Source organism: Mobula birostris, chromosome 1, assembly GCF_030028105.1.
Source record: "Mobula birostris isolate sMobBir1 chromosome 1, sMobBir1.hap1, whole genome shotgun sequence".
Lineage (NCBI taxonomy): Eukaryota > Metazoa > Chordata > Chondrichthyes > Myliobatiformes > Myliobatidae > Mobula > Mobula birostris.
This window is the reverse complement of record NC_092370.1, coordinates 171,907,453-171,934,092: the sequence shown is the minus strand read 5'-3', so window position 1 is coordinate 171,934,092 and position 26,640 is coordinate 171,907,453. Positions and strand designations below refer to the sequence as shown.

General features: G+C 41.6%; 1 protein-coding gene across 10 annotated transcripts in view; it reads left to right on the top strand.

Moving 5' to 3' along the window:
• Positions 1 to 26,640, top strand: part of LOC140201653 (spectrin beta chain, non-erythrocytic 1-like) — a 325,497-nt gene that overhangs the window by 237,447 nt on the left and 61,410 nt on the right. For all 10 annotated transcript variants that reach the window (XR_011886936.1, XM_072266114.1, XM_072266104.1 and 7 more), the window contains 7 exons: positions 4,462 to 4,592; positions 9,252 to 9,456; positions 9,970 to 10,344; positions 11,151 to 11,395; positions 16,291 to 16,429; positions 18,101 to 18,185; positions 26,326 to 26,522. Coding sequence is in view for 9 of the 10 variants with exons in the window: in XM_072266114.1 (XP_072122215.1) it covers positions 4,462 to 4,592; positions 9,252 to 9,456; positions 9,970 to 10,344; positions 11,151 to 11,395; positions 16,291 to 16,429; positions 18,101 to 18,185; positions 26,326 to 26,522 (1,377 nt within the window). In the remaining variant the exon portion in view is untranslated. The remainder of the gene's footprint in view (positions 1 to 4,461; positions 4,593 to 9,251; positions 9,457 to 9,969; positions 10,345 to 11,150; positions 11,396 to 16,290; positions 16,430 to 18,100; positions 18,186 to 26,325; positions 26,523 to 26,640) is intronic.

Genomic DNA, 26,640 nt, shown 5'->3' with positions numbered 1-26,640 from the left:
TCACAAAAATTCTACTTAGAATCATCATGCTCAGAATAAGAAACAAAATTAAACTAGAGATCAGTGAGGAACAGTGCAGCTTTGTGGAAGGCAAGGAAACATCAAATACCACTTATATTCTCAGGAATATTATCAAGAGGTCAACAGAAGTACAACAAGACCTATACTTCTGTTTCATTGACTACACAAAAGCCTTTGACACAGTGAAACACCAAGTCATCATGAAAATGCTTAAAGATATTAATATCGACGGAAAAGATCTAAGAATAATCAGGAATCTCCACTAGCAACAAAGTGCAGCCATACGGATAGACAACGAGATTGGTGAATATCAGCCAATAAAGCGAGGGGTCAGACAGGGTTGTGTTCTATCACCGGACCTGTTCTCCCTGTACAGTGAAAACATCATGAGAACCATACAAGACCTACCTGGAAAATTATAGGAGGATACAATATCAGCAACCTCCGCTATGCGGATGATACAGTACTGAGTGCAAACAGTGAAGTAAGTTTACAGAAACTAGTATCCACCATCAACACAGAGAGTGAAAGACGTGGCCTAACCTTAAACAAAAAGAAAACTGAAGTAATGATAATATCAAAGAAACCTGATATCCCAAACTGTAGGATCGTATTGGGAAATGAAATCCTGAAACAAGTTCACAACTTCAAGTACCTTAGATCACGGGTAACATCTGATGGCAAATGCAAAACAGACATAAAAGCAAGAATAGCAATGGCAAGAGCAGCATATACAGAAATGAGAAACATCCTAACGAACAAGAAAATAGCAATCGACATTCGCCTTAGAACTCTCAGCGGCTACGTTTTTCCTATGTTGATGTATGGCTGCGAGTCATGGGCCATCACAAATGCAATGGAAAAAAGAATCAATGCAGCAGAGATGTGGTTCCTCAGAAGAATGCTATGCGTATCATACACGGACAGGATAACCAATGAAGAAGTTCTACAGAGAACTAAAACAAAACATACATTACTTAAAAAAAATCAGAAAACAGCAATCAAAATTCTGTGGACACATCAAACAAAGAGAGACATTAGAACATTTAGTTACAACTGGAAAGCTGGAAGGAAAAAGAAGCAGAGGAATGAAAATGATAGACGGAATAACATCATGGTTAGAAACAGGGGAGGGAACAACTACAATTCAGAGGGTCAGGGACCGTGATGGATGGAGAGACATGATCGCCTACACCGAACAGCAAGGCACCTGAATGAATGAATATTCAAGCCAGGAAACTTGAGTAAAGTAAATGAAATCATTTATAATTTTTTGCATGAATAAACTACCTTCAAAGGTTCCAAGGCACAATTATCTCACGCGTCTTATCTGTGTTATGCATCTTTGATATTAGTACAAAGGGCTTTATCAGCCTAGACTTCATCTGCCTCCTGGACTCATCACTTTACTGCTCAGGATCTCTCTTCATGTAAGGATCTGAACAGGCTGAGACTCTACACGAAGAGGCATCAAGTGGGGCAGAGTAGAGAGAGCAATATGTGGACCTCAGTGCAGCAGTTACTGATGCTGCTTCATAGTTCCAGTGACCAAGTGTTATCCTGATAGCTGGTGAAGCCTATGCAGATTTTATTTATTCTCCTGTGATTGTGGGTGCCTCAGGTTCCTCCTACACTCCAAAGACGTGCTGATTGGTGGGTTAATTGGCTATTGTAAGTAAGAACCCATCGACTGGGTGAGTAGCAGGAGAATCAGATCGGAGTTCATGAACATATGAGAGATAATAGAAGGCAGCACGTCAAGGAGGAATGGGACTGATGGGAGTGCTCTGAGAGCCAGCACAGACCTGAGGGGATGAACAGCCTCTTCCTATACTATGAAAAAAATAATATCAAAAGTAAGGTTTCGTATTTCTGAGGTCCATCATCAGGACACTCTGATGGATTTGGGTGGCTCATCAATATCAAAGGATTTCAAAGTGTTTTAAAACGTTTCTGGTGGACAAAGTTATTGGAAAATGGCTACCATAGGGGGCATAGTTTTAAGATGCTCGGAAGTCAGTACACGGGGGGATGTCGGAGGTAAGTTTTTCACACGGACAGTGGTGGGTGTGTGGAATGCACTGCCAGCGACAGTGGTAGAGGTGGATACAATAGGGTCCTTTAAGAGACTCTTAGATAGGTACATGGAGCTTAGAAAAATAGAGAGCAATGCAGTAGGGAAATTCTAGGCAGTTTCTAGAGTAGGTTACACAGTCAGCACAACATTGTGGACCAAAGGGCTTGTAATGTGCTGTAGATTTCTATGTTCTATGAAAAGTGCAAATAGATATAGCTGATCTCTAAATGATTAGTACGTTTAGAAAAATAAAAAGGATTAGGTATATATAATCAGAACAGATGCCGAAAATAATTGAAAACTTTGAGTTAAGTAAATGCAAACACCTACCTAGACTTTTCCACAGTGCTGGCCACTCCGTTCGAATGAGTCAGCTTGGCATAGATATCCATATCCATATCCATATCCAGAAACGAGGAATCTGATGTGAAGTGAAGCTTGCCCCTATCATCACATTAGTGCTCTGCTACTCGACCCAACAGTGAGCTCAATGATGGAGTGGGAGGTCAAATACCTTAGCACCTGTTGTTGAAACCTATTTTACTAATTCTTTGCCCAAGTGTTGGCCCAACAATACACAAAGACAAGCTTCTGGTTTATCTTCAGAAATGTTGAAAACTATGGTTCTTAGAATATTTTTGTCTGAATCGTGTTTTCTTGAATTGGTCTCATGCAACCCTCTCCTCAGGATCTCAGGAGGGATGACTTAACTTCCACTGATCATAAAGTGGTGTAAATCACCACAAGGAGACCACCCCTTTTGTTTGCTGACCACACTACTACTGTTGACTGAATCAAAGGTGACGACAAATCAGCATATAGGAGAGAGACTGAAAATCTGGTAACACAACAAAAACTTCTTACTCAATATCAGCAAGAACAAGGAGCTGCTTATTGACTTCAGGAGGAGGAAAGTGGAGGTCCATGAGTCCTCATTGGGAGATTAGAGGTGGAGAGTGTCAGCAATTTTAAATTCCTTGGTGTTATCATTTCAGCACGTAAGTGCAATAATGAAGAATGCATAGCAACACCTCTACTTCCTCAGAAGCTTAAGAAGATTCGACATGCCATCTAAACCTTGGACAAACTCCTACAGATGTGTAGTGGAGAGTATATTGATTGGTTGCATCACAGCCTGGAATGGAAACACTAATACCCTTGAATGGAAAACCCTACAAAAAGTAGTGGTTATGGCCCTGTCTGTCACGGGTAAAACCCTCCCCACCATTGAGCACATCTACACTGAGTGCTGTCACAGGAAAGCAGCATCCATCATCTACGACCCCCACCATCCAGGTCATGCTCTCTCCTCACTGTGTATGCCTGCAAGAAAAAGAATTTTTGGGGTTGTATATATGTACTTTGATACGAAATCTACTATGAACTTTTATCCTTGGTCCCTCAGGTTAGTTTTATATTATATATGCACTGGCGTTACAGAGATGGATTGGAAAGATGTTTTTAGGACACACTTTCGGGTCTCCCATTAGTACATAGATTTGTTTTACCAAAGAAAGTAGGCAAGTAATTTACTCATCAGTTCCTTATCATCATTTCATCCAAATATCTCAATTGGTTGACAGTCACCAACAAATAAAACACTGTGAATATCTGAGTAAAATTTATAAGGATTACTGAGAAAGTTGCAAATAGAACTAATAACCCTCACAGGTAAGAGTGGCCATAAGACTTGGACTTGATTGATCCTTCTTACAGGGTTTCCAACCTGATCTCTAAAAATGGGCATTACATCCAGCATCTCGTATAAATTATGTCATTTAAGATTTAACTAGCTATAATTATATTTAAACCATAAATTATATTATTTTTGGAAAGTCACTAAATCTAAATACAGTTATATATTTAAAAGTAATGTTACACTTGCTGAAGTTATAACTTGGAGGAATGGATGATTAGATTTAGATAATATAGTGTAGTGTAAAAAGATCTTTCCAGCAAAAACCCTGTTTTATGCCCTGGCTGTTTACTTGAACCAGCTGGGATGTAACTTGTTGCTTACTGACTCCTCATAAGTATTGCCGTTGAATGCTGGGTGAATGAATAACCTGACTTTGCATTTCCATGAACTACTCCATCTAACAGGCCAGTCTGGAACCACGTGGTTTTCATACCCATATGGTGTTGTAGTATCAACTTGCATTCTTCAGTTATTTCTGTGTCCATATTTGATGTGCTCGTTAAACCTCACTTAGCTCAACTAAACTCGTCTCTTGGATAGAGTAGCTTGCAGTAATTACCAGTCAGAGAAGCTTGAAAAATCTTCCACTGACACGTAACATTTTGAACATGCTCATCGAAGATAGAAATGTCTAAGGCATGTCCACTATTTATCTTTTCTCCAGGATGAAGCCAGTGCAACTTCAATGTTGAAGAAACACATGACTGTGCAGCAGGCTGTATTGGATTATGGAAAGACTATTCAAGAGCTTGCTGACAGGGCCCAGAAGCTTCTTGCTGAAGACCACCCAGAGGGGTGAGTAGCAATGCTGTAACGGTCTTAAATCTTAAAAAGTCCACCACATCTTCAAAGGTCTACCAAAATATTTGATTATTAATGCCAAAATTGTGCAAGTGATTTAGATGTTTTACTGTTGGTGTTTGTAGACTAGAAATGATCAGAAGGGAGTAAAGTAATTGTCTGGTGGACATTGGTGTAACTTTCCTTGGATCCAGCACAAAGAATCACATTTTCCAACATGTAGTTGGTGTAGAATGAAAACTGGGTTTCATGAGGAAATATGGGGGCAGGGGGCAGGGAGAAAAGTAATTATGCTTTTAAAAGGAACTCCTTTCTGCATGTTTCAGTTTGAATAGTTATCATCCATCAGCAGTCCACATGTAAATTAAAGACCCTGGTTAACCACTGTCTTGTTTTTGGAAAATGTGAGACCTGTGTTGTGACAGGGTTACACTTTTTTTGATGCATACCTTTGCAGTTCCACCCTAGAAACTTAGCAGTGAGCTTGAGGCTCAAGGTATCAGCTTTATGACAGGGAAGCTGTTATCTTTAGTTTTACAGTGAACGGTGCATGAAGGTAAATGGGACACTCCTCCAAGACTAGAGCCAGGCTTGTTAGCCACTGAAGTGAGTGTGAAGGTTGAGTTTCGAATGCTGGAAATCGCTGGTTGGGAGAGTGGGTAGTTGAGATAGGATCTGCGATTGGGGTCTGTGCAGTAATGGGTGGATGATGGGCAAAGAGCTATTATCAGGTGACAGGCTATGCGAGGATAGGATTCGGTGTTTGATCCCCAGGCAGGAACACATTGCAATGGGATGATAGACGCCTGTAAATTGAATCTGGGGAATCTGTGTGGGTGGGGTCTCAGGTGAATGGGGGTGGGTGACACCAGCGAGTCGAGAAATAATAGGATCTGATTTTCATTGTTGAAGGACACTTAGCCAACCAATAGAAACATGAAGACCCATTATCTTCAATTTAACAAAATACATACAGTTAACATTTTGTACTCAAAAGTAATGTTACGATATTCTGGTCAAACAGAGGGCTAATGATGTCATTGACCTTGAGTTGGGAATGCAGTTGACTTGAGGGCATGTTTTATTTGTTTTTCCATCTACCCCACTGTGCCTGCCATTAACTGCATAGCGAAAATACCTGAACAAATCCTGTAGTGACCTGGTTATCAAAGTGTAAACAGAGGAATGAAAATATCCTGTTTTGTACATTGAGTCAGCTGTATTATTTTTAGCAGTGATGAACTCCCATTTGTCTGCCCTTGCTTCCATTCTATATTTGCCGTGTTTGCTCAAGTTAAAGTAGAATCAGGTGCCGGAGATGCTCAGCAGTTCAGGCAGCATCTGTGGAAGGAGAAAGAGAGTGAACGTTTCAAATCAAGGACTCTTCATAAGACGCTCCACCCCTGAGTAGTACCCAAGCACAGTGAGTCTGCATCTCAGCAACAGGTTATGTAGCCTAACAGCCCTACAATTGTTTTAATGGTCTACCTCAGTATTCTACAAACATCTTCATCAGGGGTTGTAGAAGAGGAAGATTTGGAGTGGCATGCAGCACAGCTCCCCACCAGAATCACTCCCCTTCTCCCATTGTTTCAGTTTGTCCTTGCCCCACCAAATTTATTTGTGCCTACATTGACTCAACGCTTTCCCCTCTGCTTCAGTCCCTTCCCACTTATATCTGTGATACCTTTGAATTCCAGCCCCATTTTGACTATTTCCAGTTGCCTGATTCCAACAGTGTCATCTTTACCAAATACAATTCCTTTACTTCACCATTGCAGGAGGCCCTCCACTTCTTCCTGGAGCAGAATGCCAACCAATTCTACCAACGTGTTGATATCTTCTCCATCAAGTGCTAAGTTGCCTACTGAACTTATTCGTACAACTTCTTCACCATTCACTTCTTCCTCATCAAAAGCATAGCTATAAACATTCTTACAGGCTCAAGTTACACCTGCCTTTTTAAGGGATCTGGGGAACAGTTGACCCTCAGCACATTTTTCAGTACATTAATGTTTTTATTGGTGTTGCATCCTCTACTGATGCAGTACTTGTCAATTTCATTACTTTTGAGGTCAATTTCCATCCAGCCCTCATCTTCACATGATCAACCTGAACTTTTCTGGGTCTCTCACTCTCTGTCTCAGGAGATAGGCTATGTATTGTCATTTCTTACAAGCTGACTGATTCTCACGGCTATTTCAGCTACTCTTCACCCAACCCTGCCTCCTGTAGGACTGTATTCCATTCTTCCAGTTCCATTGTCTTCATCACATTTGCTCCAACCATTCCGTAGCAGTGTCTGCTTTCTTATACACACCCTCTCAACCAGGACACATAAGGGTAGAGCTTCCTTGGTCCTCATCTTTCACTTCCCAGCCATCACATTCAACAGGTAATTCTCCATAATTTTTCCCACTTTCAAAGAGATTCCACTACCAGACATATCTTCCTCTCCTTCCCTTTCAGCATTTCACATGGATTATCACTTGGTGACTCTGGTTAACTCTTATGTTCCCCACTCTGGTGAGATCTCTCTTGCAGCAGCAAGTGAAGCAACTCCTGTCCTTTCACCTCTTCCCTTTCCACCATCCCAGGATCCAAACAGATTTTCCAGGTTGAAGCTGCCTTCTTCCAATCTAATGCACTGTATTCGATCTTCACAAAGCAGTCTCTTATACAATGGAGGAAAATTTGGTAAACTCTTTGTGGATCACTTACATTAAGTCTGCAGTGGTACTGAGCTTCTTTTTGCCTGTTGTTGTTATTCTCCATCCCACTGCCACTCCGAACTACCAGTTTGTGATCTTCTGCATTGTTACAATGAGGCCCAATGAGGATTGGAAGAATAACGCTTCATCTTCCATATGAACATGTTGCAGCCTTGATATTGAATTGTACAAATTCAGGTAACTTGATATCTGCCATCTGTTGTCCTTCCGAGATATTGGCTTAGCTTGTTTGTTGGATCAGCATGCTAACTGGTTGCATCACCAATCTGGTATGTATAGGACTGGGAAAAACTGCAGAGGATTGTAAACTTAGCCATGGGAACAAGCCTCCCCACCATTGAGAACATTCCTCAAGAAGGTTGCATCCTTCATCAGGGACTCCCGCCATCCACGGCATGTCCTCCTCTCATTGCTGCTGGGAGGAGGTACAGGAGCCCGAAGACACGCATTCAATGTTTCAGGAACAGCTTCTTCCTCTCCACTATCAGATTTCTGAACAGATCACGAACCCATGAATATGACTTCACTTTTTTCTCTCTTTTTGCACTGCTTATTAATTATTTTTATATAGCTGGTTGTGAGTTAAAGTAATTTTTTTATGTATTGCACTGTATGCTGCCACTTAACAACAAATTTCATGACACACATCAGAGAATTAACCTGATTCTGATTTGATGTTCTCACTCTCTTACTGCTCCCATTCATTCATTGACCAGTTAACTTTGTTTACTGCTTATCCCCATGGTCAACCCCTCTCTAGGCACTTCCCCCCCTCTCCTCCATAATTCCCAGAGCTTAAGAAGCTTATTTTCACATCTTCCCGGTTCTGATGAGGGGGTCTTTGACCTGAAACATTAGTTGCTTCTCTTCCCACTAATGATGCCTGACCTGCTGAGTATTTCCACCATTTTGGGTTTTTATTTTCAAGATGTGTTTTTGTGTGATATGGCTGAATTTTTAAGGATGTGGTCTTTCATTAGGTTGTCCTTTCCAGAGGGATGTACTGTTCTTTCTCTATCATTTTTTCATTCCCTCTGCACATTTTTAAAATTTGTTTTCACTTGGAGATGCTTCTTATGTTTCTAGATATCCTCACTTAGAGAAAGAATCACACCCCACAGGACTACTAGCTCTGTCATACCAATTGCTAAGGAGCCAATGATTAAAATGTATTGGTCAAATTGATTGCTGCTATTCCAGTTCTAAAGTCCTTAGATTCAAACTATCTTCAAAGTTAATTGCACTCTGTTACTCAATACTCAGGAGTCTTTCTTCACCTGGATTTTCCAGACAATAATCAGAATCAGAACCAGGTTTATGATCACCGGCATGTGTCATGAAATTTGTTAACTTAGCAGCAGCAGTTCAATGCAATACATAATATAGAAGAAAAATCAATCAATTACAGTATATGTATATTGAACAGATTAAAAATTGTGCAAAAACAGAAATAACATATATTAAAAAGTGAGGCAGTGTTCACGGGTTCAATGTCCATTTAGGAATCGGATGGCAGAGGGGAATAAGCTATTCCTGAAACACTGAGTGTTTGCCTCAGGTTTCTGTACCTCCTACCTGATGGTAACAGTGAGAAAAGGGCATGCCCTCGGTGCTGGACGTCCTTAAAAATGGATGCTGCCTTTCTGAGACACCGCTCCTTGAAGATGTCCTGGGTACTTTGTAGGCTGGTACCCAAGATGGAGCCGACTAAATTTACAACCCTCTGCAGCTTCTTTCAGTCCTGTGCAGTACCCACCCCGTACCAGACAGTGATGTCAGATTACTCTCCATGGTACATCTATAGAAGTTTTTGAATGTTCTTGTTGACGTACCAAATGAAGCATCTTTATTTTATCAATAGTAAATAAACCACAAAATACTTTTGGAATCAATAATAATTGATAGTTTGATTCACTTACAGTGAACAGATCATTAGGCGTCAGGGGCAGGTGGACAAGCTGTATGCAGGACTCAGAGACCTAGCAAGTGAGCGTAACAAAAAATTGGAGGATATGCACAATCTCTTCCAGTTGAACCGTGAGGTAATGGACCTGGAGCAATGGATTGCAGAAAGGGATCTAGCAGCATCTTCACAGGAACTAGGACAAGACTTTGATCAAGTTACGGTGAGTATTTCTTAATTCATTGACGGCATCAGTAAAGACACCTTAATAAAGTATATCAAACTGTAACCTTTCAAGCTGTCTATAAGTTTTTTGAGCCTGCAGTCAATTTACTGAGAGAAGTTCTATTTTATTTTATTTCCTTTTATGGATATCGGGTGCACCCAAGCTGATATCAGAACAAGCAATATATAAAACAAAAATTAAACATGTTGGTGAAGCAAGGGAAAAAGAAAAAGTTTTATACTGAAATGGCACAACCTTTACTTCTAATAACGTTATCCCATAACAACATTTTAAAAAATCAATCTCATAAATTTGTGATATAAACTCCAGTTGGTTAAAGAAAGTTAATGAAGTGATCAGTTAAAGTGATGACTGCTGATTCTGATCATAAAACCATGGCAGTATTTTCAGAACCCGTGAAGAATCCAGGTCCGAGATGTTAAAGAGAACCAGGTTTTATTTAGTAATAAAACATCTGCTGGCTCACCTTGATCTACTTTTCACTTCCAGATGCTGAGGGAAAGGTTCCGCGAGTTTGCCCGGAAAACAGGGTCAATTGGTCAGGAGAGAGTGGACAGTGTGAATAATCTGATTGATGACCTTATTGATTCGGGTCATTCAGAGGCAGCTGACATTGCAGAATGGAAGGACAACCTGAATGAAGCATGGGCTGATCTGCTGGAATTGATAGACACAAGGACACAGCTGCTGGCTGCCTCCTATGAACTCCACAAATATTTCTATGATGGTAAAGAGCTCCTGAGCCTGATCCAGGAAAAGCACAAGGAGTTGCCAGAGGAGCTTGGCCGTGATGCGAACACAGCAGAGTCTTTCCACAGGATGCACAATGCATTTGAACGTGACATTCATTCCCTGGGAATACAGGTACTGCATATTGTTACTGTGATAGAAATTAACACATAAGTTCAGTTAAATGGCAATAAAGTGACCTTGTGAAAATGATATTAGTTTCATTCATCTGATAAAACCATTTTGAAGTAATTTGTGATGTAATTCATGGTAAGTGTGACAGGTCTAGACAGGCCCTGTTCCCCTAAGCTTGCTACCATAGTTGGGTCTGTTATAGCCTATTTGAGAATGGTTGATAGCTATAGGTCAACAACTCCGTTAGTCTAGTAGTCTGATTACAAACCAGGTTGAATTTGCTTTTTCTTTTGTTTACTCTTCCTTATTTTCCTGGACATCGTGATAAAATATAGCCTTGTACATCAGGTGGTAATTTTTTTAGTGCATATTTATATTTTGAGTCATAAAGGACAACTTACACACACTTTTATTAGGGTTTATTTTGTGTTCTGTTGTGATGAGTCTGCGCGAATCAAAAACCCAGCAGAATACTATTCTTTAATGAAAACATCCTGGAATTTTAGCTCTGAGTTGGCTTCATTGCTAACCCCATTAACTTACAATTTGGAAATTGATTGATGCCTTTAGGCTCTCACTTAAGTCTCCCTCTGGTGTAATTTTGTTGTCATTAGTATAGATTTCATTTAATGAAAAGTTATTATATACCTTAAGGACAGGAGGAAGATCATAAACAACATCTCTTTAGAAAATATGTGATTAAACTTGGGTGTCCAGTTACAGTTAGGAAAAAAAGCAGGGTAGGCAAAACATCATGTCTTAACATTATCTTGGCTTGAATATAAAATGGGCCTTTGTTTTAATAGGTTCAGCAGTTCCAAGATGATGCAGGACGTTTGCAAGCAGCTTATGCAGGGGACAAAGCTGCAGCAATCCAGAAACAAGAGCAAGAGGTGGTTGAGGCCTGGAAGGCACTTTTGGATGCTTGCGATGGTCGGCGCACCCAGTTAATTGATACCGCTGATAAGTTCCGCTTTTTCAGTATGGTCCGGGATTTGATGTCGTGGATGGAGAGTATTGTAAGGCAGATCGAAATGGAAGAAAAACCACGGTACTTTGAAATTTCTTTCTCATCGATGCTGAGGCTGTCACTTGCATGGATGGTAGAAAAATAGAGGTCTGTGTAGGGACGAAGAGTTGGATTGACCTTAGAATAGGTTAAAAGATTGGCACAACATCAAGGACAGAAGAGCTTGTGCTGTGCGGTACTGTTCGATGTCTAAGTGAGATCTTTGCTGTCATTTAAGCATACCATGAAGCTGTAATTTGCCTTCTGTAAATATCAGTGTTGCATGCCTTCAACTGAAGATCTGCACTAGTCCCAGGCAACACCACCATCTTCTTAATGGCACATAGGGATGAGAAATTAATCCAGGGCTGAGGACCGGAGTCAGATCCCACACATGATTAAGTAGGCCTGAAATACAGTCTGAAGCTATTCAATGATTAAAATGATATTATCTGGTTTGGTTATACTGCAGCAAGCAGCCTTCTGAGGTAGGAAATTGATTTATATGCAAAGAATTGAGTAGATTAGTTAAATCTATTGTTAAAATCAAAGTCCAATTGATACACCCTGCTTTGGATCATAAAATTAATTTACTAGACTGAGGAAAAATGTGTATTCTGCGCCAACAGACATTTAGCCCGGAGATTAAATGTGCACGTGAAGAGATATTCATGGAGATTTCGAGGGCAAAAAGTGAGAACAAAGTTGTTGATATTTTTATCTATATTTGCTTTGAAAATATTTGTTGTTAGCTTCAAATAATTTATACCCTAGTGTTGTTTGTTTCTGTTTTCTGGCATGTTGTATTACAGTCCAGTGCATACGTGACTAAAATGAAAAACTGCATTTCTTGTGAAAACAGGGCAGACAGTTTTAAATGGAACCAGTTCTCTAAGCGTTTCTTAAATGCTCATAACGTATCTCTCTACCACCACTCCTGGCAGTACTTTCCGTGAACTCTGCTTTTAAAAAAAAATTACCTCTGGCATCCCCCCTAAACTTTCCTCCTATCATCCTTAAAATTATACTCCCTTGTATTTTCTATTTCCACCCTGGGGAAAAGGTCTCTGGCTATTTACTTGATCTATGCCTCTAATCTTCTCGCACACCTCTATCAAGTTTCCTCTCATTCTCCTTCGTCCTGAAGAGAAAATCCTCAGCTCTTTCAACCTATCTATGCAAGACATGTTTACTAATCCAGGCAGCATTCTGGTAAATCTCCTCTGCACTCTTTCTAAAGCTTCCACGTCCTTCCTATATTGAGGTGACCAGAACTATATTCCAAGTATAGAGCTGCAGCATCTCTTGAGGTCAGTCCCCTAACGAATGAAGGCCAACACACCAAGATCCCTCTGTCATTCCAAACTGCCAAGGATCATTTTATTAACCTGGTATTCGGCCTTCAAATTCGACCTTCCAAAGAGAACCGATTCACACTTCTCCGGATTGAACTGCATTAGCCAATTCTCAGTCCAGCTCTGCATCCTGTCAATCTTCCATTGTAGCCTACGACAAACTTCTACATTATCCACATATCCACTAACCCTGGTGTCATTAGTAAACCTACTAACCCACCTTAACCCTTCCTCATCCAAGTTAAATCGCAAAGAGCAGGGGTCCAAGAATAGTTCCCTGCAGACCACTTCAGAACCACCCCCCACCCCGGCAGAACATGCTCCATCTCCAGCCACACTCTGCCTTCTATTCTGCCTCTGCGCAGCCACATTTCCCTGGATCTCATGCCTCTTGACCTTCTGAATGAGCCTACCCTGGGAACCTTAACAGACCCCTCCTAAAATCCAAATACATTATATTCACTGCTCTACCTTAATCCATATGCTTTGTCACATCTTCAAAGAATTCAATCAGGCTCAGGAGGCATGACTTGCCCCTCAGAAAACCATACTGCTTATCCCTAATCTGACTATGCTTCACCAAACGCTCATAAATCCTGTCTCTAAGAATCTGCTCCAGTAATTTGTCCACTAGCTGAAGTGAGACTCACTAGTTTGTAATTCCCAGGGTTATCCTTACTCCCGCTCTTGAACAAAGGAATAACATTTGCCACCCTCCAATTATTGGGTCCTACTGCTTTGGCCAATGAGGACACAGAGATCATCACCAAAGCGTCAGCAATCTCTTCCCTCACTTCCCATAGTAACCTGGTGTACTTCCTGTCTGACCCTGGGGATTTATCTATCCTAATGTTTTATAAAAGATCCAGCACTTCCTCTTTATGAATGGCAACATGTTTTAGCATATCAACCGGTTTTGCAGTAGTATTCATAAAGTATTCATTAAGGACCTCCCCTACTTCCTCTGACTCCAAGCACATGTTTCCTCTTTTATCTCTGATTGATCCTACCTTCTCTCTAGCCATCTTCCTGTTCTTTGATCCTACTCACCAAGGCCTTCTCATGCCCCCTTCTAGCTCTCCTAAGTCCATTCTTCAGCTTCTTCCGAGCTACGTTGTAACTTTCACGAGCCCTGTCCGATTCTTGCTTCCTAAACCTTATGTAAGCTTAATTCTTCATCTTGGCAAGCTATTCCACATCTCCTGTCAGTGATTCAGGATTTATTTATTTATTATTTTTCTTTCTTCTATATTATGTATTGCATTGAACTGCTGCTGCTAAGTGAACAAATTTCATGACACATGCTGGTGATAATAAACCTGAATCTGATTCTGAGATCCAGTATGTCCTCTCTATTCGGCATATCTGCAAATTGTGTCAGGAGTCCTTCTTGGACACAGCTAACAAATTCCGCCCCATCTAATCCTTTAGCACCAAGGAGGCGCCAATCAATATTAGGGAAGTTGAAGTCATCCACGACAACAACAGTGTTATATTTGCATTTTTCCGGAATCTGCCTCCCAATCTGTTCTTCAGTGTCTCTGTTGCTACTGGGAGGTCTACCGAATACCCTCAATAGAATGATTGCTCCCTTCCTGTTTCTGACATCCACCCACACCGACTCAGTAGACAATCCCCCCACCGCATCCTCCCTTTCTGCAGCTGTAATACCATCCCTGATTAGCAATGCCACTCTCCGCCACTCCCACCCTCACTTCAGCTCAACTGTTCGTGCTTGGGATACATGTATTATACAGACACTTAGCCATGTAATCTCACACCTCAAAATGGCCATTACTGTATGTCTTGACTATTCAGAAATATTATTTTCAGAAGATTGCAATTGATTTAACAGATCACTCTTGCTTCATCAGTCCCAAAAGCATTGATAAGAGATGTTTAGCAACAGAACAATGTGAACAAATTCTTCATCTCTCCTCTCAGGCTGGGTAAAAGGAATCAGAACCAGTTTTAATATCACCAGCATATGTTGTGAAATTTGTTATTTTTGTGGCAGCAGAACAATGCAATACATAATAATAGAAAAAGTCAAGAAAACAACCTCTCCCTCAATGTCGCAAAAACAAAGGAGCTGGTTGTGGATTACAGGAGGAATGAAGATGGGCTAACCACTATTGACAACAATGGATCTGGGGTTGAGAGGGTAAACAGCTTCAAGTTTCTCGGCATCCACATCACCGAGGACCTCGTGGTCTGTACACACCAGCTGTGTGGTGAGAAAGGCACAACAGCACCTCTTTCACCTCAGACAATTGAGGAAGTTTGGTATGGGCCCCTAAATCCTAAGAACTTTCTACAGGGGCACAATTGAGAGCATCCTAACTGACTGCATCACTGCCTGGTATGGGAACTGTACTTCCCTTAATCACAGGACTCTGCAGAGAGTGGTGCAGACAGCCCAGCGCATCTGTAGATGTGAACTACCCATGGTTCAGGACATTTACAAGGACAGGTGTGTAAAAAGGACCCGTAGGATCACTGGGGACCCGAGCCATCCCAACCACAATCTATTCCAGTTGCTCCCATCCAGGAAATGGTACTGCAGCATAAAAGCCAGGACCAACAGGCTCCAGGACAGCTTCTTCCACCAGGCCATCAGACTGATGAATTCACGTTGATATGAGTGTACTCTATATTGCATTGACTGTTCTACTTATCATAAGTTATTATAAATTACTATGATTGCACATTGCACGTTTAGATGGAGAGGTAACATAAAGATTTTTACTCCTCATGTATGTGAAGGATGTAAGAAATAAAGTCAATTCAATTCAGTAAGTATGGAATTGGAATAGTGTGAATATAAGGACTCAGAGTTACAAAAATAATACTCAAAATTCAAAACAAATCTGATGTGGTAATACATTAGTTGGAGTTGCCATCAGCATCTGTATTTATTTATTTATTTTATTTATTTATTTGGAGATGAAGCAGGGAATAAGCCCTTCCAGCCCAATGAGCTGTGCAGCCCAGCAACCCCCCTATTTAACCATAGCCTAATCACAGGACACTATACAAGGACCAATTAACCTACTAACTTGTATGCCTTTGGACTGAGGGAGGAAACCGGTTTACTGTGGGTGCCCTGCTTTTCTCCCACAGTTCAAGGACATAGCAGTTAATAGGCTAATTGGTCATTGTTGAAAGTGGCATTGAGGACAGTTGTTGACAGCAAAACAACAGATGCCTGCCACACCGCATACGAGTAAGTCGAGACCTCTTAAATCAATGCAAAAGCAGGCCTCAGCACTCGTTGTTTGGATTTGAATGGCTTATGTTTTTGTGAGCCTCGTATGCACGCAAAAATACGGTGCAGTTGACATTAGCATCATGTACAGCCAAGGCTTGCATGTTTATGGATATAATTCACCCAGAAAATCTGTCATTTAAAATCACTGAATACATGAAAACTTTTCTGGCCCAATATATTTCTGGTCTTTTTGTTAAAAGATAATTTCCCAGTCTTCATTTCACAGTTAACCTTGGGATATATACCATTAGTCAATTATCTATCACTTTGGCAATACTTCTAGCTAAATTAAATGTTATGTTTAATGACAGTGATGTCTGTTCTGTGGAGCTACTGATGAAGTACCATCAAGGAATCAGAGCAGAAATTGATGCCAGAAACAGAAATTTTGTGTCCTGTATTGACTTGGGCAAGATGATGTTGGCCCGCAAACATCATGCTTCTGAAGAGGTGAGGATGAGGAGGACATTATCATGGCTTTTAAGCTTGCTTTCTTTTTTTTGATGCACAGTGGGTCGGCTTCCAAGATTAGATCTTTTAAAGCTGAATGAAATAAAGTGATGTTTGTTTATTGCTGAATGGAAATAAAATCTGCATGCAGAAGGCTTATATGTTTGGTAGTCATAAGCTAACACATTAGAGTAGACTTTTGTATTCTGTACTTATGGTGAATTCATCATCCACTTTTGACGTGTTAGAAAATAATTTGTTGATATGCATTGATGGTTATCATGGTAGCAAACACATTTAACTGAGAGACTGTTGTCTGCAGTAAAATATACAGTGAGCACGTGGATTACAGAATGGCATTTTTTTAAAACACAGGCTGATTTGTGCTCTAGATTATATTTACATGTTGCCCTGATCCAAGTGCATTGTAGGTGCCCTCAAACTCTTGTTTCTAACCCTTTACCTGTCAGATTATTATGCTTATCGCCCACTTTGAAATAAGTATTTCAATAGGTATTAAAACAATTCTAAAATAGAAGCAAAACAAAAATCCGGCATCCAAAAAAAAATAGTGACTTTTTTGTTTGCTGCCATGCAGGGTATCTGAGAATTTATAAAGCACTGGTGAGGCCTCACTCAGAGTACTATGAGCAGTTTGGGGCCCCTTATCTTAGAAAGGATGTGATGAAACTGGAGAAGGTTCAAAGGAGGTTCACAAAAATAATTCCAGGGTTGAATAGCTTGTCACAAGAAGAACATTGGATGACTCTGGGACTGTACTCACTAGAATTCAGAAGAATGATGGGTGACCTAAAACCTATCGAATGGTGAAAGGTCTTGATAGAGTGGATATGGAGAGGAGGTTTCCTGTGGTGGGAGAGTAAGACCAGATGACACAGCCTCAGAATACAGGGGCGTCCTTTTAGAATGGAGATGAGGAAGAATTTCTTTAGCTAGAGAGTGGTGAATCTATGGAATTCTTTGCCACAGGCAGCTGTGGAGGTTAAGTCTTCATTGTTATTTAAAGCTGAAGCTGATAGATTCTTGATTGGTCAGGGCATGAAGGGGAATAGGGAGAAGGCAGGAGACTGGAGCTGAGAAGAAAATTGGATGACCCAATTTCCTGCTCCTATATCCTATGCTCTTAATCTGCTATAAGGGTATGTGCCGTATTCAAATCATAAGAGTGCAATGCTGAGAATGCAGGGAATGTACCTGAATTGAAAGTGTGTCTGCAAAGCTGCTAGATGGATAATGCAGCAGGAGCTAGTCATTTTTTGAACATGCCTATTACATTTCACTGACTTTTTGCACCATCCTCACCATCCTGCAAATTAAGATTTATTCAAGCTTGATTCTGTGGTGAGGTTCAAGAACCAAACATCAACTGCTTGTTCATTTCCATCGATGGTACCTGACCTGCTGAATTCCTCCAGTATTTTGTGTGTGTTATTTAAAGCACACTAGTTCTGTGCCTAGACTTTACTGTTCTGTATATAATTTATAAAATGTAATTAGTGGCTGATTCTTCTTCTTCTGGAACATACCTGATTGTTCAACTCGATGTCTTATCCTCTTTTGTCTCATAATATATCACCTTCAAAACTCTTTCCGTAAAAATTCAACATGTCAAACATGTGCACTGACGTAGACAAATGTTCGTCATTTTAGATTAAAGAGAAGTTGGTACAACTCACAGAGAACAGAAGATTGATGATGGATAAGTGGGATGAACGCTGGCACTGGTTACGCCTTTGTAAGTGAAAGACTCTCCTCAGATTTATGTTTTTTTGCCATATTAATGCAATGCTGAGGGATTGCTTCATTGTTGAGTGTGCTGTCTTTTGGATGAGATGTTAAACTAGGGTTTGTGTATGTTCTCAGGTGGATGTAATAGTTTTCAGGGCACTATAATAAAGAACAGCAAAGGAGTCCTCCCTGAGTTCCAGTCAGGACTAATCTTTCAGTTATCACTAAAGCTGAATATCAGGAAATCAGATCATCGAAGCTTGAGCTCAGTGCCTGTCTGCCATATTTCCCAACATGGCAGCTGGGTTTGCACCACAAAAGTGCCCGATTCTGTTTGAACTGAAGGAACTGGATTACTTGAATTTCATAATCATCCCAGTAGCAGTGTGCATGACTTTTTTGAGTGTTAAATTGTTTCCGGTCTTGGGGAGGAAGGAAGGAGAAGGATTATCACTTACTCACAAATCGACATTACTTCAACTGATCCAGAATTTAAATAAATTTCAAAGTCCTCCTTTGGAGGGAGTATTTCCTAGGAAAGGATATCCCCCATTACAATTAATCATCTTTGCACAGCTCTGTGGAAAGTGTTGTAAACTAATGGCATGTTTTGCCATGCAAACTGCTTGGGTCCTCTGTCACTCTGGCAGAAATGATAAAATTCATTAATAAATCTACTGTTGAATCTAATACAGGGTAGAGGGGGAGGTGAGTTCAATTAGATTTGTAAATAACTTCAGAGGACCTTATAAATGATTGAAGCAGATTTTCCAAAATGCTTTCAATTTCAATCTGTTCAGATATTTAGTTCGCTCAAACTGGTTTTGCATCACAAGCAGCCACCAACCCTAAAGCTATATTTCAGGTGTAAATACAGGCTCCAGAGATTAGGACAACTAAGAGGTGGTCGCAGGAGGCAGAGGAACGAAGATAGGATTTCTTTGAGTCAGTGGACTGGGCTGTGTTTAAGCACTCAGCTGGAGTTCCGAATGAATACACCAGAGCTGTAATGAACTCAATACAGCAGTAGATGAGTGTGCCGCACTAATCATTCAGACTCTTCCCCAATCAGAAGCCCTGGATGAACCATGAGATCTGAAATTTGCTGAGGGCCAGACCAGCATTCAAGCCTGGAGACCGAGAATGCTACAAAAGGCGCAGTTATGATCTCTGGAAAGCTATTTCACAGGCGAGGTGGAGATTCCAGACTGGACTGGAATCAACGAGAGTTGCTCGACAACTGTGGCAGGGTTTGAATGCTATAACCTCCTACAAAGTTAAATCAAGTGACATAGAGGACAGAAGAGCTTTGCTTCCAGTTGAGCTCAATGCCTTTCTGCTTTGACTGGCAGAACATGAAGGAACCATTGTGAACCTCCACATCTCCTGATGATCCCTTAATCTCAGTATCTGAAGCTGACGTACTGACATGAAGCCTTCTCAGAGGGTGAATCCAAGGAAAGAATCTCTACCGGACGGGGAACCTGGCCATGCACTATAAACCTGTGCTGACCAACTGGCTGGTGTGTTCACTGCTATCTTTAACCTCTTGCCTTAGCAGTGAGTGGTACCCAACTGGTTCAAGCAGGCTTCAATTATAACGGTGCCCGAGAAGAGCGTGATGACCTGCCTCAATATGTATCATCGTGTTGCACTTGCATCCACAGTATTGAAGTGTTTGAGAGGTTGGTGATGAAACATATAAGCTCCTGCCTGAGAGGTGACTTGGATCCACTCCAATTTGCCAACTAGAGCAACAGGTCCACAGCAGATGCCATCTCAATGGCTCTTTACTCAATCCTGAAACATCTAGACTCTTTACTGACTATAGCTCAGCATTCAATACTCAATCCCCTCAAAACTAATCAATAAGCTCCAAGTCCTTGCTTCAATACCTCCTTATGTAATTGGATTCTGGATTTCCTCACTTGCAGACCCCAGACAATTCAGATTGGCAAAAACATCTCCTCCACAATCTCCATCAGCACAGATGCACCATAGGACTATGGGCTTAGCCCCCTGCTCTACTCGCTTTACACCTATGACTTTGTGGCTAAGTACAGCTCCAACACCATACATAAGTTTGTTGGTAACACCACTGTTGTGAACCATGTCAGAAGTGATGATGAATAGCATGCAGGAGGGAGATTGAAAATTCGACTGGGTTGTGTCATAACAACAACCTCTCACTCAACGTCAGCAAGACCAAGGAACTGATTGTGGACTTCAGGAGAGGGAAACCAAAGGTCCATGAGTAATCCTCATTGAAGGATCAGAGGTGTACAATGTTAACAACTTTAAATTCCTGGATGTTACCATTTCAGAGGACATAAGTGTAAATGTTAAGAAAGCATGGCACTACTCCTACTTACTTAGGAATCTGTGGAGGTTCGGCATGGCATCTAAAACTTTGACAAACTTCTATAGATGTGTAGTGGAGAGTGTATTTATTTGGCTGCATCAAGGCCTGGTATGGAAATACCAATGCCCTTGAACAGAAAATCCTACAAAAGGTAGTGGATTCAGCCCAGTACATCATGGGCAAGGCCATTCCAACCATAGGGCATATCCACATAAAACACTGTCATAAGAAAGCAACAATCAGCATCCATAATCAGAGATCCTCACCACCCAAGCCATGCTCTTTTCTTGCTGCTGCCATCAGGTAGAAGCTACAAGAGCCCGAGGACTCACATCACCAGGTTCAAGGACAGGTACTGCCCCTCAACCATCAGGCTCTTGAACAAAACGGGATAACTACATTCACTTGCCCATCCATTGAGATGTTCCCACAACCAATGAACTCACTTTAAGGACTCTTTGTCTTGTTATTTCATGTTCTCATTATTTATTGCTATTTATTTGTATTTCCATTTGCACGGTTTGTTTTCTTCTGCACTTTGGTTGATCTTTCTTTGATCCTGTTACTATTCTATAGTTTTTCTGAGTATCATCATCACCATCAGGTGCCATGCCCAGTTTGAGCTTTGACTGCCATGGCCCACACACTCCTGTTTCAGGTCAAGTGGATCAATTCATTGGTATTCATTTCCAGTTCTCTGGCTGCTGTCTCCATCATCACTTGCCTTTGTCTTCCTCTTGCTTTCTTCCCTTCAATCTTTCCCATAATTACCGTGCATTCTAACACCTCTTTCCTAATCACATGTCCAATGAAGTTATGTTGCCTTTTCATGATCTCATACATTATTTATCTTTTTGTGTTTGCTCTGTTCATGACATCCTCGTTAGATATTCGTTTCGTCCATGATATTCTTTGCATCCTCCTCAAAAACCACATCTCTGCTGCTTCAATTCGTTTCCTCATGTCACTAGATTTTGTCCAACATCCTGAGCCATATAACATAACTGGATAAATGTAACATTTCAGTACTCCGAGGCAGGTTGTCATGCCTAGTTTAGTATTGGTCAGTATACTCTTCATTCTCGTAAAGGTGTCTTTAGCCATCCCTATTCTTCTTTTGATGTCCATGTTGCACCTGCCATCTGATGTCACCCAGCTTCCTAAGTAACAAAAGTTCTGTACTTGTTTTATGTCTTCCCCATTTATTCTCAGCCTGCACATAGGATTCTCCTTCTTTCTGGATATCACCATACATTCTGTCTTTTTGCTGAGTATACCTGCAGGAAAATGAATCTCAGGGTTATATGAGGTGGCATATCTGCACTTTGAAAATATAATTTACTTTGACTTTACCAAGTGGTAACTAATGACCAATAAATCCATTTACAGTTTGTCTGGCTTATGATTTACATATTTAACTGCCATGAGTATGGTTGTCAAGGCTGTATTTTTTCTCCATTTCTAATTAAACTTTGATCTCAGCGACACAACGATAATCGCCCTCTACAAAAATAAAGGCTCAAGGACCGACTGTGGGAACTACAGAGGCATCTCACTACTTTCCATTGCCGGAAAAATCCTCACCTGCATCATCCTCAACAGATTGATTCCAACAGTGTCAGAAGAGAACCTTCCCAAGTCGCAATGCGGCTTTCGTCCTGAACACAGCACTGTCGACATGATCTTCGCAGTGGGACAGATACAGGAGAAGTGCCTGGAACAGAACATGACATTATACTCTGTCTTCATTGATCTGATGAAGGCGTTTGACATGGTCAATAGAAACGCGCTGTGGATCATCCTTAGAAAGCTTGGCTGCCCGCAGAAATTCACTACACTCATCCGCCTGCTTCACAATGGCGTGACAGGAGAAGTGTTCTCAGATGGTTCCCCATCTGAGGCTTTCAACATCTCAAATGGCGTGAAGCAAGGGTGCATTCTACCACCAGTGCTCTTCAACCTCTTCTTCACACAGATGCTGAAGCATGCTGTTAAGGACCTAGACCTGAGTACTTACATAAGAAATCCCCTAGACGGATTGATGTTTGACCTGAGATGCCTTGCTGCAAAGATCAAAACTTTGAGGAGGCTCATCACTGAAGCCCTGTTTGCTGATGACTGTGCCCTCATGGTCCACCAGGAGAGCCACCTGCGAATGATTGTCGACAAGTTCTCTGCGGCCTCAAAGCTGTTCGGCCTGACAATCGGCCTTGGTTACACAGAAGTTCTCCTACAACCTGCACCAAACAATCACCCTCCTCAGCCATGCAACACCATCGACGGCACTGTCCTGAAGAATGTGGAGAGCTTCAAGTATCTAGGAAGCACCATCTCCAGTGATGGATCCCTTGACAAAGAGATCATAGCAAGGAGCCAGGCACTCGGGAAACTCCGGGTCAAAGTTCTGGAGCACAAGGACACTCAGCTTTCAACCAAGCTCAGGGTGTACAAGGCTGTGGTCCTCACCTCTGTCCTGTACGGCTGCGAAACCTGGACCCTGTACTGCAGGCACATCAAACAGCTGGAGCAGTTTCACCTGCGCTCTCTGCGGTCGATCATGAGGATTCGATGGCAGGACCGAATCACAAATCAGGAAGTCCTTGACAGAGCCAACAGCACAAGCATTGAGGCAAGGATCCTCCAGGCCCAGCTACGCTGGATGGGCCATGTAATCTGCATGGGTGAAACAAGAATCCCCAGGCAGCTGCTCTACGGTGAGCTTGAGCATGGCAGTCGCAATCAGGGCTGCCCCAAAAAACGATTCAAAGACAATCTGAAATCGTACATCAAATGGGCAGACCTCCAGCCTCGACAGCTTGAGGAGTCCGCAGCCGACAGGGCTGCGTGGCGCGCCCCGACCAGAAAAGCTGCATCTGACTTTGAGGATGACTGAAATCAGCGCCTTGCAGCAGCACGGGACCGACGCCACAAAGCTGTGTGTGCACCCGTTCTAACAACCGCCATTCCATGTCCAACCTGCAACCACACATCTGCTTCATCCTTTGGCCTCCGAAGCCACATGCGTATCCACAGATGACTGCACAATGTTTAGTCTTCCTCAGACCCCGAGCGACAACCACCAATTAAACTTTGAACTGTGTGACTTGCTGGGCTATTGTTAAGTGTATTTCAGGAACCACTTCAGGGCTTTGGAGAAGGTGCAGAAGATATTTATCAGAATGCTGCCTGCATTAGATGCATATACTATAAAGATGTTGAAATTAGAAAGATTAAGATTGTTAAATGCATGTTCAAGCGTTTGAGCAAGATACTAAAGAATAACATAATTTCTATGGGTACAAAACTAAGAGTGTTGCAGAGCTATGTTCATTCCACACTAACGTATGGAAGTGAAAGTTGGACAATATCAAAGCCAAATGAGGGAAGACTCAAAGCTGCAGACATATGGTTTTTGAGAAGAATGATGAAAATACTATAGAAGGACAGAGTAACAAATGAGGAAGTGTTGCAAAAAGTTGGAAAAAGAAGACAGCTGAAATCATTAATCAGGAAATAGCAGATGGAATTTCTGGGGCATATACTGAGGAAGGAGAAGCTCAAGCATCTTGCAGTGATGGTAAAAATTGAAGGAAGAAATCATGGTTGACAGCATATGCCATTCATGAATTACATCAAGGGATGCACAAGCAGAACAGGCTTGCCCACAGAAGGCAAAGAGTAGCTGTAGATGGGTCATATTCCGCATGGAGGTCGGTGACCAGTGGTGTGACTCAGGGACCCCTACACTTCCTGATTTTAATAAATAAACTGGGTGAGGAAGTGCAAGGATGGGTTAGTAAGTTTGCTGATGATACAAAGGTTGGAGGTGTTGTGGATAGTGTGGTGGGCTATCAGAGGTTACAGTGGGACATTGATAGGATGCAAAACTGGGCTGAGAAGTGGCAGATGGAGTTCAACCCATATAAGTGCGAAGTGGTTCATTTTGGTAGGTCAAATATGATGGCAGAATATTGTATTAATGGTAAGACTCTTGGCAATGTGGAGGATCAGAGGGATCTTGGGGTCCAAGTCCATAGGACACTCAAAGCAGCTGTGCAAGTTGACTCTGTGGTTAAGAAGGCATATGGTGTATTAGCCTTCATTAATTGTGGAATTGAATTTAAGATCTGAGAGGTAATGTTGCAGCTATATTGGACCCTGGTCAGACCCCACTTGAAGTACTGTGCTCAGTTCTGGTCGTCTCACTACAGGAAGAGTGTGGAAACCATAGAAAGGGTGCAGAGGAGATTTACAAGGATGTTGCCTGGATTGGGGAGCATGCCTTATGAAAATAGGTTGAGTGAACTCGGCCTTTTCTCCTTGGAGCGACGGAGAATGAGAGGTGACCTGATAGAGGTGTATAAGATGATGAGAGGCATTGATCGTGTGGATAGTCAGGGGCTTTTTCCCAGGGCTGAAATGGCTACCACAGGAGGACACAGGTTTAAGGTGCTGGGGAGTAGGTACAGAGGAGATGCCAGGGGTAAGTTTTTACTCAGAGAGTGGTGAGTGCATGGAATGGGTTGCCAGCAACGGTGGTGGAGACGGATACAATAGGGTCTTTTAAGAGACTTTTGGATAGTCATTGTCATAGTCATAGTCATACTTTATTAATCCCAGGGGGAAATTGGTTTTCGTTACAGTTGCACCATAAATAATATAGTAATAGAACCATAAATAGTTAAATAGTAATATGTAAATTATGCCAGTAAATTATGAAATAAGCCCAGGACCAGCCTATTGGCTCAGGGTGTCTGACCCTCCAAGGGAGGAGTTGTAAAGTTTGATGGCCACAGGCAGGAATGACTTCCTATGACGCTCAGTGCTGCATCTCGGTGGAATGAGTCTCTGGCTGAATGTACTCCTGTGCCCACCCAGTACATTATGTAGTGGATGGGAGACATTGACCAAGATGGCATGCAACTTGGACAGCATCCTCTTTTCAGACACCACTGTGAGAGAGTCCAGTTCCATCTCCACAACATCACCGGCCTTACGAATGGAGCTTAGAAAAATAGAGGGCTATGGGTACGCCTAGCAATTTCTAAGGTAGGGACATGTTCGGCACAACTTAGTCGGCTGAAGAGCCTGTATTGTGCTGTAGGTTTTCTATGTTACTATGTTTCAGAAGTTTTGAAGAGCTTATTAGAATTCTCAGATTAAAGTCAGATTGAAGATCATGGTCACCCAGATCATACAACGCAGCACATAATGATGATGATAATGATTTTAAGGATAGGTTGGACAAACTTGGGTTGTTTTCTCTGGAGCAGCAGAGGCTGTGGGAAGATCTTCATAAGATTGTGAGAGACAGACTAGATATCTGTATCAAAGGGCTGAAACATCTAATATTGGAGGGCAAGCATTTAAGATGAGAGGAATAAGTTCAAAAGAAATGTGTGGGGCAAGATTTTTTTTAAACAGGGAGTTGGTAGTGGAGGCAGATGTGACAGAGATATTTTAAGAGGCTATTATATCAGCACATAAATGTGCTAAGAATGGAGGGATATGGAGCATGTGTAGACAAAAGAAATTAGTTTTGTTAGCCATTTAATTACCAGTTTAATTAGTTTGGAACAACATAGTGGACAAACATTCTATTCCTGTTTTATGTTGCCCTGGGCCTGGGCTAGTATCAAATCCGTTGTAACCTGCTCCAGTGACATACCTGCTATGCTCCTGAAACTCCGCTTTCATGAACAAATAAATTTTTCGAAAATTATCATGCATGCTTCTATCCATATGTTAACTGATGATAAACCTTTGTTTTTTCTTCCCTTTTTAGTACTAGAAGTATGTCAGTTTGCAAGGGATGCTTCAGTTGCTGAAGCATGGCTGATTTCTCAGGAGTCCTATCTCAGCAGCCGCGATATTGGCAACAGTGTGGACGCAGTTGAAAAGCTGATCAAGAGACATGAGGCATTTGAAAAATCAACAGCTACATGGGATGAGAGGTTTGGTGCACTGGAAAGACTCACCACTGTAAGTAAAAACTAGGAGGTGCATTCAGCTTCACCCAAATGCTTTTATCTACCTTGGACAGTCTAGTAATAGTTCCCTGGCAGTTCATTTTGATGCATGAGTAGTGCTTATGAAAGTG